The 13,642-nt window shown below is 40.9% G+C and overlaps 1 protein-coding gene across 1 annotated transcript in view; it reads left to right on the plus strand.

The window, feature by feature from the left end:
- FYTTD1 (forty-two-three domain containing 1) overlaps positions 1-13,642 on the plus strand; it is a 31,904-nt gene that overhangs the window by 14,078 nt on the left and 4,184 nt on the right. Inside the window, exons 3-8 of the mRNA XM_023214876.2 lie at positions 3,226-3,374; positions 4,836-4,948; positions 7,660-7,756; positions 8,182-8,243; positions 10,462-10,536; positions 12,221-12,347. Of these exons, the coding sequence (XP_023070644.1) occupies positions 3,226-3,374; positions 4,836-4,948; positions 7,660-7,756; positions 8,182-8,243; positions 10,462-10,536; positions 12,221-12,347 (623 nt within the window). The remainder of the gene's footprint in view (positions 1-3,225; positions 3,375-4,835; positions 4,949-7,659; positions 7,757-8,181; positions 8,244-10,461; positions 10,537-12,220; positions 12,348-13,642) is intronic.

Here is a 13,642-nt window from a genome sequence, read left to right on the forward strand (position 1 = left end):
CTCAGCTCAGATTATCATATGAATTATAGTACTCAGCTCAGATTATCATACGAATTATAGTGCTCATCTCAGATTATCATATGAATTATAGTGCTCAACTCAGATTATCATGCAAATTATAGTACTCAGCTCAGATTATCATACGAATTATAGTACTCAGCTCAGATTATCATACGAATTATGATACTCAGCTCAGATTATCATATGAATTATGGTACTCAGCTCAGATTATCATACGAATTATGGTGCTCAGCTCAGATTATCATACGAATTATAGCGCTCAGCTCAGATTTACGAATTATAGTGCTCAGCTCAGATTATCGTACGAATTATAGCGCTCAGCTCAGATTTACAAATTACAGTGCTCAGCTCAGATTATCGTACGAATTATAGCTCTCAGCTCAGATTATCATACAAATTATGGTGCTCAGCTCAGCTTATACGAATTATGGCGCTCAGCACAGATTATCGTATGAATTACAGCGCTCAGCTCAGATTATTCAAATTATAGTGCTCAGCTCAGATTATAGGAATTATAGTGCTCAGCTCAGCTTATCATATGAATTACAGCGCTCAGCTCAGATTATACGAATTACAGCGCTCAGCTCAGGTTATAGGAATTATAGTGCTTAGCTCAGATTATCATACGAATTATAGTGCTCTCAGCTCAGATTATACGAATTACAGCGCTCAGCTCAGATTGTACAAATTACAGCGCTCAGCTCAGATTATACAAATTACAGTGCTCAGCTCAGATTATACAAATTATAGTGCTCAGCTCAGATTATCATACGAATTATAGTGCTCAGCTCAGATTGTCATACGAATGACGGCGCTCAGCTCAGCTTACCATACGAATGATGGTGCTCAGCCTAGTTTATCATATGACTTATGGTACTCAGCACAGTGCCTAGGACAGTGAAGGGTAGCTGTCATGTTATTTAACACAAATAGCAAGTCATTGTATATTGGAATTAGTTTTAATGTACAGTTTTTCCCAATATGGTTTAATCTTCATCTGGTTGCAATTTCAGAAGGAAACCACATGTAGGGCAGCAATAATTTGATTTAAAAACTAAAAACTTTAAGCCAGCTGTGGTGGCTCACGCCTGTAACTCCAGCACTTTGGGAAGTCGAGGCAGGCAGATCACCTGAGGTCAGGAGTTTGAGACCAGCCTGACCAAGATGGTGAAACCCCATCTCTACTAAAAATACAAAAATATAACTGGGTGTGGTGGTGTGTGCCTGTAATCCCAGCTACTAGGGAGGCTGAGGCAGGAGAATTGTTTGAACCCGGGAGGTGGAGGTTGCAGTGAGCTGAGATCACACCATTGCACTCCAGCCTGGGCAACAGAGTGAAACTCCGTCTGAAAGAAAAAAAAGAGAGTTTGCTTTACTGTTTAACCTAGCATTTCACCTTCTAGAAGCTCACATCTTCAGAAAATAATCATGGATGTGTTTAAAAATATGTCTATGGTTCCATTGTGATATTATTTATAATTAGAACTAACTGAAATGATTACTCTAAAGTTGGTTGGATCAAGTATGGCATATTAAAAAGTAATTCAATAAAAGGATATCAAAAACATGGGATAATATTTTCACAATATAGGTATGTGTGTGTGTTTGAGACCGGGTGTGTGTGTGTGTGTGTTTGAGATAGTCACCCTAGGCTGGAGTACAGTGTGATCTCGGCTCACTGCAACCTCTGCTTCCCAAGCTCAAGTGATCCTCCTGCCTCAGCCTCCCTATTACCTGGGACTACAGGCGCCGCCACCACGCCCGGCTAATTTTGTGTATTTTTAGTAGAGACGGGTTTCACTGTGTTAGCCAGGATGGTCTTGATCTCCCGGCTTCGTGATCCACCCGCCTCAGCCTCCCAGAGTGCTGGGATTACAGGCGTGAGTCACCACACCCGGCCCCTATTTTTTTTTTAACTAGAAAAAAGTATTTACTTATTTATTTATGTATTTATTTATTTTTTAATCTATTTATTTTTTGGAGACAGGGTCTCACTCTGTTGCAGCCTAAAACTCCTGGACTCAAGCAATCCTCTCAGCCCAGCCTCCTGAGTAGCTGGGACTACAGGCATGTGCTACTATGCCCAACTAATTTTTAGAGGTGAGGCCTCACTATGTTGCCCAGGCTGGTCTGGAACTCCTGAGCTCAAGGGATCCTCTTGCCTCGGCCTCCCAAGTGCTGGAATTACAGGCATGAGCCACTGTGCCCAGCCTAGAAAAAGGATTTAAATAGGTAAGATATATAATGGAAAACCAAAGTTGGTAATGTCACATGCCGCAGATTAAAATGTGTCTGTTGGCACTCACTGGCGACTTTAGCCAAAGCGATTTGGATGGAGTAGGGCTGAAGGTGGAGCCAGATGGCAATATGCTGTCGTCAGTAAATTGGAAATGAGACAGTGATTCCACTCTAGATCAGCACTGTTCGATAAAGATTGAGCACATATGAATATATTTTATTTCACCCAGTATCTCTAAAGTATTTCACTATATGATTTATATAAAATTATCAGTGAAATATTTTACCTTGAAATATCTTGATTCAGACTAGTACTTAACTTCAAGTACTCAGTAGTAACCCCAGATGGTTAGTATCGACCCTAGTGCACAGGTAAAGACTCTGTGGACTGTCCTGTTTGTTGAGAAACTAATGACGAAAGAGTATGGCCACATGTGCGAATCCTCTAGTTATTTACAGTCTGGTATAGCCACAGAACCCTTCCCAATGCAACAGATTGCCTTTTTAAAATGAAGTATCTTATGTAATTTAAAAAACATAAATAATGGCCGGGCTCGGTGGCTCAAGCCTGTAATCCCAGCACTTTGGGAGGCCAAGACGGGCGGATCACAAGGTCAGGAGATCGAGACCATCCTGGCTAACACGGTGAAACGCCGTCTCTACTAAAAAAAATACAAAAAACTAGCCGGGCGAGGTGGCAGATGCCTGTAGTCCCAGCTACTCGGGAGGCTGAGGCAGGAGAATGGCGTAAACCTGGGAGGCAGAGCTTGCAGTGAGCTGAGATCCAGCCACTGCACTCCAGCCTGGGCGACAGAGCAAGACTCCGTCTCAAAAAAAAAAAAAAAAACTTAAATAATAACATAATAAATGTTCATAACTTCCCCCTTCCTTGGAAAATAGAATATCCTGTGACCCTCCCAGCTGAACTGTTAAATTGACATTTTCTTCTCTTTTTGCCTCCTCTAGGTTTTGGTAAGACTAGTCTGAATCGTAGAGGAAGAGTCATGCCTGGAAAGAGACGTCCTAATGGAGTTATCACTGGCCTTGCAGCTAGGAAAACAACTGGAATTCGAAAAGGAATTAGTCCTATGAATCGTCCACCTCTAAGTGACAAGGTAGGATGATGGCTTAATCCTGGATTAGATGTCCTTTTCCTTTACTTGTACTAATATTTCTGTGAATAAGCTTAACACAGATAATTTTATTTGTTTTTATGTAGTACTTTGGGACTGATATTATCAAATTTAATATCTAAATAAAAATCATTGCCATTCATAAAGAATACCTAAATTTCCACATTCTCAAATATAAGTAAGTTTTTTGTTTGTATGTTTTTTGTTTTTTATATGTAGATAGAGTCTTGTTCTGTTACCCACCTGGAGTGCAGTGACGTGATCTTGGCTCACTGCAGCATCCACCTCCCAGGTTCAAGCAATTCTCCTGCCTCAGCCTTCTGAGTAGCTGGGATTACAGGTGTGTGCCACCATGCCCGGCTAATTTTTGTATTTTTAGTAGAGATGGGGTTTTACCATGTTGGCCAGGCTAAACTCCTGACCTCAAGTGATCTGCCGGCCTCCGTCTCTCAAAATGCTGGTATTACAGGCGTGAGCCACCATGCCTGGCCGAAAATTGAGGTTTTTTGGCGGGGGGAATGGAGTCTCACTCTGTCGCCCAGGCTGGAGTGCAGTGGTGCACTCTCAGCTCACTGCAACCTCTGCCTCCTGGGTTCAGGAAATTCTCCTGCCTCAGCCTCCCGTGTAGCTGGGACTACAGGTATGTGCCACCATGCCTGGCTAATTTTTGTATTTTTAGTAGAGACAGGGTTTCACCATGCTGGCCAGGCTGGTCTCAAACTCCTGACCTCGTGATCCATCTGCCTCAGCCTCCCAAAGTGCGGAGATTAAAGGCGTGAGCCGCCATGCCTGACCAAATTAAGACTTTTTAATGTGAATCAGTCAATGGATATTTACGAAGTACTTCTCATATACTTAATAGAAGAATCCAGTTAAAGTATAAGATAAGGTTCGTATTTGTCAAGAACTTTAGAGAAGTCTTTATGGACAATATGGATATGTGAATTAGGCTTTAATGGTCGATTTAATTTACATATGTGGAGGAAGAAAAAGAGGATGTTTCATGTGCTTTTGTTTTTTATGATACTTTTTGTCTCTGATGTCTATTCCAGCTCCTTTGCCGTCATGACTTCCCCGCTTTTTCTTGTTTTTGGCATTTGTTTTGGAACTTGGCTTTTTAAAATCTGTTAGTATCAAAAATCATGTTTATATAAATTATTCCCTAGTTTGTATCTCTGGCTCTCTGATTCTTCTCTTGAGTTGCGGAGCCACAATCCCCCATCACCTGTGGTCCCCTGAGTACCTCACGTATTTTAAATGTAATGTGAGGTTTTCATCGTTTCAGTCGCTTAGGCTGTAAATTTTCAAGCTGTTTCTCCATCTCCCTTATCTACACATTCAAGCTGTTGTCAATCCCTGTTCATTCTGCATCAGAAATGTTTATTGTAGTAGGGTATATAGAAGAATGCAATTTGATTAACATAGTTTCTTGCCTTCTGATAGAATATAGAACAATATTTTCCAGTGTTAAAAAGGAAGGCAAACCTTCTGAGACAAAATGAAGGGCAGAGGAAACCAGTGGCAGTTCTCAAGAGACCTAACCAGCTAAACAGAAAGTAAGTACTCCAATATGATGATGTGTTATTTTGCATTAAAAAACACTTCTTGCATTAAGTGGTGTGAAGAATAGATTTGCAGTGATTTTTTTAGTTATCTGATCATTTTTAAGACAGATGTTTGGGATGTCTATCTGAACATCCACATGGATATATCCAGTAATAGCTCATTTATTAGATGAATTCTTACCGATGAATTTAACCAATATAAGCTTTTTAAAAAGCATCACTCTGCTTCTTTACCTCTTTGACACATGGAATAAAATTGCAAAACCTGATCACTTTAGTAGAACTCTCTCTTTTTTTTTTTTTTCCTGTTTTTTTGAGACAGGGTCTTCTCGCTCTATTGCTGAGGCTGGAGTGCAGTGGTGCCATCACTGCTCACTGGAGCCTCAACCCCCACCCGGGGTCAAGTGATCCTCCCACCTCAGCCTCCTGAGTAGATGGGACCACAGATAATGCCACCATGCCCTGCTAGTTTGTTTGTTTTTTTTTGTAGAGACAGGGTCTCACCCTGTTGCCTAGGCTGGTCTCAATTCCTGACCTCAAGTGATCCTCCCACCTCAGCCTCCTAAAGTGCTGGGATTACAGGCATGTGCCACTGTGCCCAGCCCTGGTAGAACTCTTAACATCTCAGTGGGAATTATTCAAAATTGGAAATTCTGAAAGCTCAATTTGTTACTCAGTCTGGATGGCCCTTACTAGAACACTGAATCACAATGTATATTATTTGTGGAAAAATCAAACTAGAAAGAAAGAATTCTTCATGAATACTTGTTAAACTGAAATTATTTTTATACTAAGTTGAATAATAAAAACCAAGAATTATGGCCTGTGAGCTGGGCACAGTGGCATGTGCCCGTGGTCCCAGCTACTTAAGAGGCTGAGGCAGGAGGATCACATGAGCCCAGGATTCAGGGCTAACCTGGGCAACATAGTGAGACCTCCATCTCTGAAAAGAAAGAGAAGAAAAATTATGATCTGTTGTTATGGCATTCTGTTCTCTGTAAGGACAAAGTAGATGAAGTTGATGAGGTGTGGTTTCCTTATTCAGTTTCAAGTACTATTTATTTATCTTTTGTGGAGATTATTCGGCAAACAAAACCTGGAATGGAGTTTTTAAAAAATGCAGTGACTGGGCACAGTGGCTCATGCTTGTATTCCTAGCACTTTGGGAGGCCATGGCGTGTAGATCACCTGAGGCCAGGAGTTTGAGACCAGCCTGGCCAACATGGTGAAACCCCATCTCTACTAAAGATACAAAAATTAGCTGGACATGGTGGTGCATGCCTGTAGTTCCAGCTATTTGGGAGGCTGAGGCAGGAGAATCGCTTAAACTTGGGAGGCGGAGATTGCGGTGTCAAGATCGTGCCACTGCACTCCAGCCTGGGTAACAGTGAGACTGTCTCAAACAAAATAAAAAATAAAAAACAAAACAAAAAATGGAATGGCTGGAATTGCAGTTTTAACCATCATCTTTTGGGAATCACTTGATAATAAGGGACCTTCTCAAATAAGAACCCATCATTTACATGAGACTTAATTGGGTTAGCTAGGGAAATTTTGAACTTGAATCTCTGAAAGATTGGAGGTAAGACTAAGGAATCTGTTGAACACTTGTTTGTATAGTGTTTCATATTTATCAATAGATCAGTTAAGACGTGGAATATTAGAGGATTGACTTGCATAAATATGAAATTTTAATTTTTCATACTTCACCAACTTCCTATAGAAAACAAAAGAAATTAGGTGCAGCAAACCACCATGGCGCATGTATACCTACGTAAGAAACCTGCGTGTTCAACACACGTGTCTCGGAACTTAAAGTAAAATTAAAAAAAAAAAAAAGAATTGGTGAAAGTCAAACAATTAACAGCATCGTTCTGTGCATGAAAGAACAAGAAACAGAAGAGTATAAGTTTTTCTGTGGTTTAGTTATTTTTTGAGATGAAGTCTGTTGCTGGGCTGGAGTGCAGTGGCGTGATCTCGGCCCACTGCAACCTCTGCTTCCCTGACTCAAGCAATTCTCATGCTTCAGCCTCCTGAGTAGCTGGGACTACAGGCGCATGCCACCAAGGCTGGCTAGTTTTTGTGTTTTTAGTAGAGACAGGATTTCACCATGTTGCCCAGGCTGGTCTCCAACTCCTGACCTCAAGTGATCCACTCACCTCAACCTTCCAAAGTGCTGGGATTACAGGTGTGAGCCATAATGCCTGGCCTCTATGGTTTATGTTAATACATAACGGTTTCTGAGTGAGGAAGGAAGAGAAAGCTGGAGGAGGAGATGTTATTTTTCAAACCTTTCTCTTTATTTTTGGTCTTCAGTTTATTTTAGGTCTTCAGTTTGGCCTATATGTAGTTTTTCTTTGTACTAATCCTGTAAATTGTAAAGTTACGTTTTCACCAAATATAGGAAATAGCACTAAAAATGTGATTATTAATGTCTTCAGAAGATACATGGAATGTCAGAGGATTTCATATTTGACAATAAAGTGGTTCGAAATGAACAGGTGGTTATGTGCTGTGCTTTGGAGGGAGTATTTGTTAATCAAATCTCAATAGCTTCATGTTAATAAGGAAATAATTCAGAGTTGTTTGTTACTTGCACCTCATGTTTGCAGCCTATGAATTTAACTATTTTTGCTTATTTTTCCTCAAGACGTTTGAAAGTGGTTAAATGGCTTAGCATGGCATATGTGTTTTTGTTGCAGAAATAACATTCCAGCTAATTTTACCAGGAGTGGAAATAAATTAAATCATCAGAAAGATACTCGTCAGGCAACTTTTCTTTTCAGAAGAGGCCTGAAGGTATTTAAAAACTTTGGCAGTGTTTTTTTGTTTGTTTGTTTTGTTTTGTTTTGTTTTGTTTAACCCAAAGAGGATCCTGAGCAGCCACCTTCAGTAAGCCTCAGTCACAGGCAGCACTGGGTTCAGGATGTGAGGAATATGGCAGTAGATTAGTTCTTTCTGTCGTACGTTTTTATTTCCTGTCCTTTCTTACCCTCAATAGCGCAATGTTTTATTATAATTTAACATGTTATTTGGGAATAAACCTGTATTTGCCACTTGTTCTGATACAGGAATTCCAACAGGGAAGTGTTGCCAGAATAGCACAGGCCCCTCTGCATTCATGCACATGCCCCACTGGGTTATAAGGTTCTAGAGCAGGATCACTCTTTGGATTCAATCCTCTGCTTTCTGTGGGACCTACTGTTTTTTTTTTTTCTCTTCAGGTTCAGGCCCAGTTGAATACAGAACAACTGCTAGACGATGTAGTAGCAAAGAGAACTCGTCAGTAAGTTTCCATTTGTTTTTCAAGATGCTATTTCAAAACTCCCAGAATGCTGACTACCCAAATTACCATGTGTCTCAGTCCAGAAGAAATTAATTGAAACCCAAAATAAAATTGAGCCTGAAAGCTGGGCATAGTGGCGCTACACACCTGTAGTCCCAGCTAGTTGAGAGACTGAAGCAAGAGAATTAATTGCTCGAGCCCAAGAGTTCAAGGCTGTGAAGTGCCATGATCTCACCTGTGCATCGCCACTGCACACCAGCCTGAGCAGCATAGCTCGATGCCACTGCACACCGGCCTGAGCAGTATAGCTCGGGCTGTGGAGACTGTCTCCAAAAAAAAATTTTTTAATTGAGCCTAAAATAAATAAATCCTGTTTTGTCCTTTGTTGATTTTCTCCAAAAATCCTTTTGAGTTTTCACATGTCGATATTGTGACAGTTTTAGTGCCAAGTAGATTACTTGTTTTTTTATTATTTTTATTTTTTATTGGCTATTCCATTTTAATGAAACAGCTTTTTATTTCTTTCTTTTTTGGCTATAACTGCTTTCATACAAATGAACATATTTAGGGAACGAATAGAATAAAATTCAGTAGAGCTTTTAGAAAATTTGTACAACTTTAAAAATAATAGTTTTCCTTTTCACAGTCTTTTTTTCTTAGCCCTATAAAAAAATATTTTGAAAATCTATTTTATCTTGTTATAATCACACCTCCTGAGTGTGAGTTGTAACATACTAATTCATCAGTGTGATTAGGTTTTGAGATTAACTGTTTAAAATTATGGCTACTTCTTGGAAAACAAAATATATACAGTTGGCCTTCTGTGTCTCAGGGGAATTGGTTCCAGGACCATTGAAGAGATTAAAATCCTCAGATCCTCAAGTCCCTTACAATCGGCCCTCCATATCCATGGATTGCTTTCAGTCTGCAGTTGAAATTGATTGAATACATGGATGTAGAACCTGTGGATACAGAGAGCTGGCTGTAAAACATGGTCATGGTCCAGATATGCAAAGTATGGGGCATGATTTTTAGCAATTGGAGTGTTAGGAAACTGTGAAACAGATCCTGGTAGTATTCTTTAGCCCAGGGGTCACGACATTAGAAACCATGGGGAAGGAAAGAATAATCGTAGCCTTTTTGCTTCTGCAGTGAACAGTATTTACATAATCATGATCATATATAAATGTTACTTGTTCTGAACTTTGAGAATCAACCTGTTAGACAAAGCACAACATAGTTAATTTGAGAACAATGTAATGTAAGTGTCCGATTTTGACTCGTGAATATAAAGGAAGAGCTGATAGAAAGTGAGAGGCACAAACAAAGGGGCAGAGGCGGAAGGAAGGAACAGAGGCACCGAGATCCTTTCCCACAGAGCGGGGGTGGGGTCAAGCGATTCTGCTGAAAGAAACCGAGATTTAAGTATTTTAAGTTACAAAGGCAGGGAAGTAGTGACATGGCCATCAAAATGTTTCAAGGTAGGTAAGGAAACTGGAGGATAGTTTGATGAACTAAATCTATTCATCATAGCAAGTTTTTTTTTTGAGATGGAGTCTCGCTCTGTTGCCCAGAATGCGCAATGGCGCAATCTCGGTTCACTGCAACCTCCCCCTCCTGGGTTCAAGCAGTTCTCTGCCTCAGCCTCCCAAGTAGCTGGGATTACAGGTGAGACTGCCACCATGCCCAGCTTAATTTTGTATTTTTTTTTTTTAAGTAGAGATGGGGTTTCACTGTGTTGGCCAGGCTGGTCTTGAACTTCTGACCTCGGCCTCCCAAAGTGCTGGGATTACAGGTGTGAGCCACTGCGCCCGGGCTGCAGCAAGGTTTTTTACTACGTAAGCATCTTGTTTAGTGAATTGGAAGTAACCAGCAAGCAGTAAAAACAGAAAGGTTAAAAGTGCGGCCTCTGGAGAGTAGGAATGGAACGCAGGAGAATAGTGGGGTGAGAGACTGTTGCTTTTTATTAGAAGTTCTTTTGTACTATTTGATTTTTAAAAATTTGTATATATTTATCACACTGAAAAATATTTAATAAATTCAGATGCCCAGTTCTGCACCCAAGGTGTTGATTCGTTATGTCATGGTGGGGTTTAGGTATTTATTTCTTGCAAGCTAAGAAAAAGTAATGGCTACTTTAAAAATGTTTATTTTTACTTTGAATATACATAGGGTTTATCAACTTACATTTAGTGAATTTTTTTTTTTTTGATACTAGATGGCGGACTTCCACCACAAATGGAGGGATTTTGACTGTATCTATTGACAATCCTGGAGCAGTGCAATGCCCAGTGTAAGTTGTTTTTTTTTGCAAAAATTATAACTTCTCATTACACAGGATCATAAGAAAGTATTGGACTTCTGCCCAGAGAATGATGTCCAAGTTAGGATAAACCAAGCAGAAAGTAATACCTGTGATACAATATGGAAACAGTATGGTGTAAAGTTAAAAGGAAGAGTTTTCTGGATTCCTGATTCTGCAGCCCTAAATGACCACGTTGAGCAGTGTTTTTTAATATTTTAAAAATTATGTGCATGTATATCATATGTACCCTTTTTTGGGGGGCAAAATCTGGCTCTGTTACCCAGGCTGGAGTATAGTACTGTGATCATGGCTTATTGCAGCCTTGACCTCCCAAGCTCAAGCGATCCTCCTGCCTCAGCCTCCCGAGTCCTGAGTAGCTGGGACTGCAGGTGCCACCACCATGAGTCCTGAGTAGCTGGGGCTGCAGGTGCCACCACCACGCCTGGCTTTTTTGTTTGTGCCCAGACTGGTCTTGAACTCCTAGACTCAAGCAGTCCTCTCACCTTGGCCTCCCAAAGTGCTGAGGTTACAGGCGTGAGCCACTGCACCTGACCCAATATGTGTATTTTTATGTACAATAATAAACGAGATGACAGTATACATGCTACTACTTCCCCCAATCCCTGTAATGTTTTTGATGTCTTTATTTTTTAGACCATACAGACCTACCTTCTCTTTAAATTTATTGCTTTATAAACTTCGTCGATTTATGGAGCTCATGTTCTATTCAAGCATCTCGATTTTTTTAAGAGATAAGGTCTACTCTGATTCTCAGGCTGGAGTGCAGTGGTGCCATCATAGCTCACTGCTGCCTCCAACTCCTGGGCTTCAATAATTCTCCTGCCTCAGCCTCCTGAGTAGCTGGGAATATAGGCATGCACCACCACACCCAGCTAATTTTATTTTATTTATTTTATATAGTTTTATATAGGTGGGGTCTTGCTATGTTCCTTAGGCTGATCTCTAACCCCTGGCCTCAAGCGATCCTCCTGCCTTGGCCTCCCAAAGTACCAGGATTATAGGCCTGAGCCACAGTGCATAGCCATCCAGCCATCTTAATGATTGGAATGAAAAGAATGTAGGATGGGTGCCTAGAACTTTAGAGGTTGCTCTATTTTAATGGAAGATCAAGAATTAGGGGCCGGGCGCGGTGGCTCAAGCCTGTAATCCCAGCACTTTGGGGGGCCGAGACGGGCGGATCACAAGGTCAGGAGATCGAGACCATCCTGACTAACACGGTGAAACCCCGTGTCTACTAAAAATACAAAAAATTAGCCGGGCGAGGTGGCCGGCGCCTGTGGTCCCAGCTACTCGGGAGGCTGAGGCAGGAGAATGGCGTGAACCCGGGAGGCGGAGGTTGCAGTGAGCTGAGATCCGGCCACTGCACTCCAGCCTGGGCGACAGAGCAAGACTCCGTCTCAAAAAAAAAAAGAATTAGGAATCACCAAACATTCCGCCTTGTTGAAAAGTTTGTAGTTCTATTTAAAGAGATATTCTCTGAACAATGATATATTTTAGTCTAGAGTAGCCAATGACACTTTTTTTTTTGAGAACCACAAATAAAATGGCCCTAATACATTTGAACATGTGTACAGGATGTCTTAAGTACCAAATTAATTTATTTTTCTTTTCATTGTTAAGCTGCTCTGATACTTTAATATTTTTCTAATAGAACTCAGAAACCACGATTAACTCGTACTGCTGCACCTTCATTTTTAACAAAGCGGGAGCAAAGTGACGCCCGGAAAGTTCCTAAAGGTGTTCCCCTACAGTTTGACATAAACAGCGTCGGAAAACAGGTAAAAAAAATGTTTTCTGTATTTTCTTGGGTCATCTGCTGAGAATATTTTAATTAACAAAACATTTATTATAATCGTGAATTATAAACAAGGTATCCTAACTGCCCCCTGAAACCTAGGGAACCACTAACTCACTTTTGTCTGCCAGTTTGCCTATTTTGACATTTCATATAAATCAGATCATACAGTATGTATTTGTGATTGAATTGTTTCACTTAGCATAATGTTTTCAAGGTTCACCTGTATTGTGTCCGTATTTAATTTTGTTTTCCTGCTGAACAGTGTTCATCATATGTATATACCACATCTTATTTATTCCTTCGTTACTGGATGGGTATTTGTGTGTTTTCACTCCTCGGACACTAGGAGTAATACTGCTCTGAGCATTTGCACAGAAGTTTTTGTGTGAGCATCTGTTTTCATTTCTCCCTGGTAAATACCTAGGAGTAGAATTGCTAGGTTTATAGTAACTCTTTATCTAATCTTTTGAGGAACTGCTGGACTGTTTTCCCTAGAAGAGTCTGTGCTACAACTTTATATTCCCACTAGCATCTATGGGGGTTCTGAATTTCTCTCTATCCTCACCAGTACTCACTGTTATCTGCTGTTTGACTATAGCCATCTAGCAAGATTACAGGATACAAGGTTAATAACAAAACTGTCAAAACCGACCAGGCGCGATGGCTCACGCCTGTATTCCCAGCACTTTGGGAGGCCGAGGCGGGCAGATCACCTGAAGTCAAGAGTTTGAGACCAGCCTGGCCAACATGGTGAAATCCTGTCTCTACTAAAAATACAAAAATTAGCCTGGTGTGGTGGCAGGTGCCTGTCATCCCAGCTACTAGGGAGGCTGAGGCAGGAGAATTGCTTGAACCTAGGGGGCAGAGATGGTAGTGAGCTGAGATCGTGCCACTCATTCCAGCCTGGGCAACAGAGCAATACTCATCTCAAAAAAAAAAAAAGTCAAAAACCACATGGACAATTTTGTATTAACCATATTAACCTTGTATCCTGTAATCTTGCTAAATTCACTTACTTTTGTATTGACTTTGTAGATTCCTTAGGACTTTTTTTTTTTTTTTTGAAACAGGGTCTCGTTCTGCCACCAAGACTGGAATGCAGTGGCATATTCATAGCTCACTGTAGCCTTGACTTCCCAGGCTCAAACGATCCTTCCTCCCACCTCAGCCTCCTAGGTAGCTGGGGATTCAGGCACATACTACCACACCTGGAGATACAGGCACACACCACCACACCTGGAGATACAGGCACACACCACACCTGGGGATACAGGC

The sequence above is a fragment of the Piliocolobus tephrosceles genome, chromosome 2 (assembly GCF_002776525.5).
Source record: "Piliocolobus tephrosceles isolate RC106 chromosome 2, ASM277652v3, whole genome shotgun sequence".
Taxonomy (NCBI): Eukaryota; Metazoa; Chordata; class Mammalia; order Primates; family Cercopithecidae; genus Piliocolobus; species Piliocolobus tephrosceles.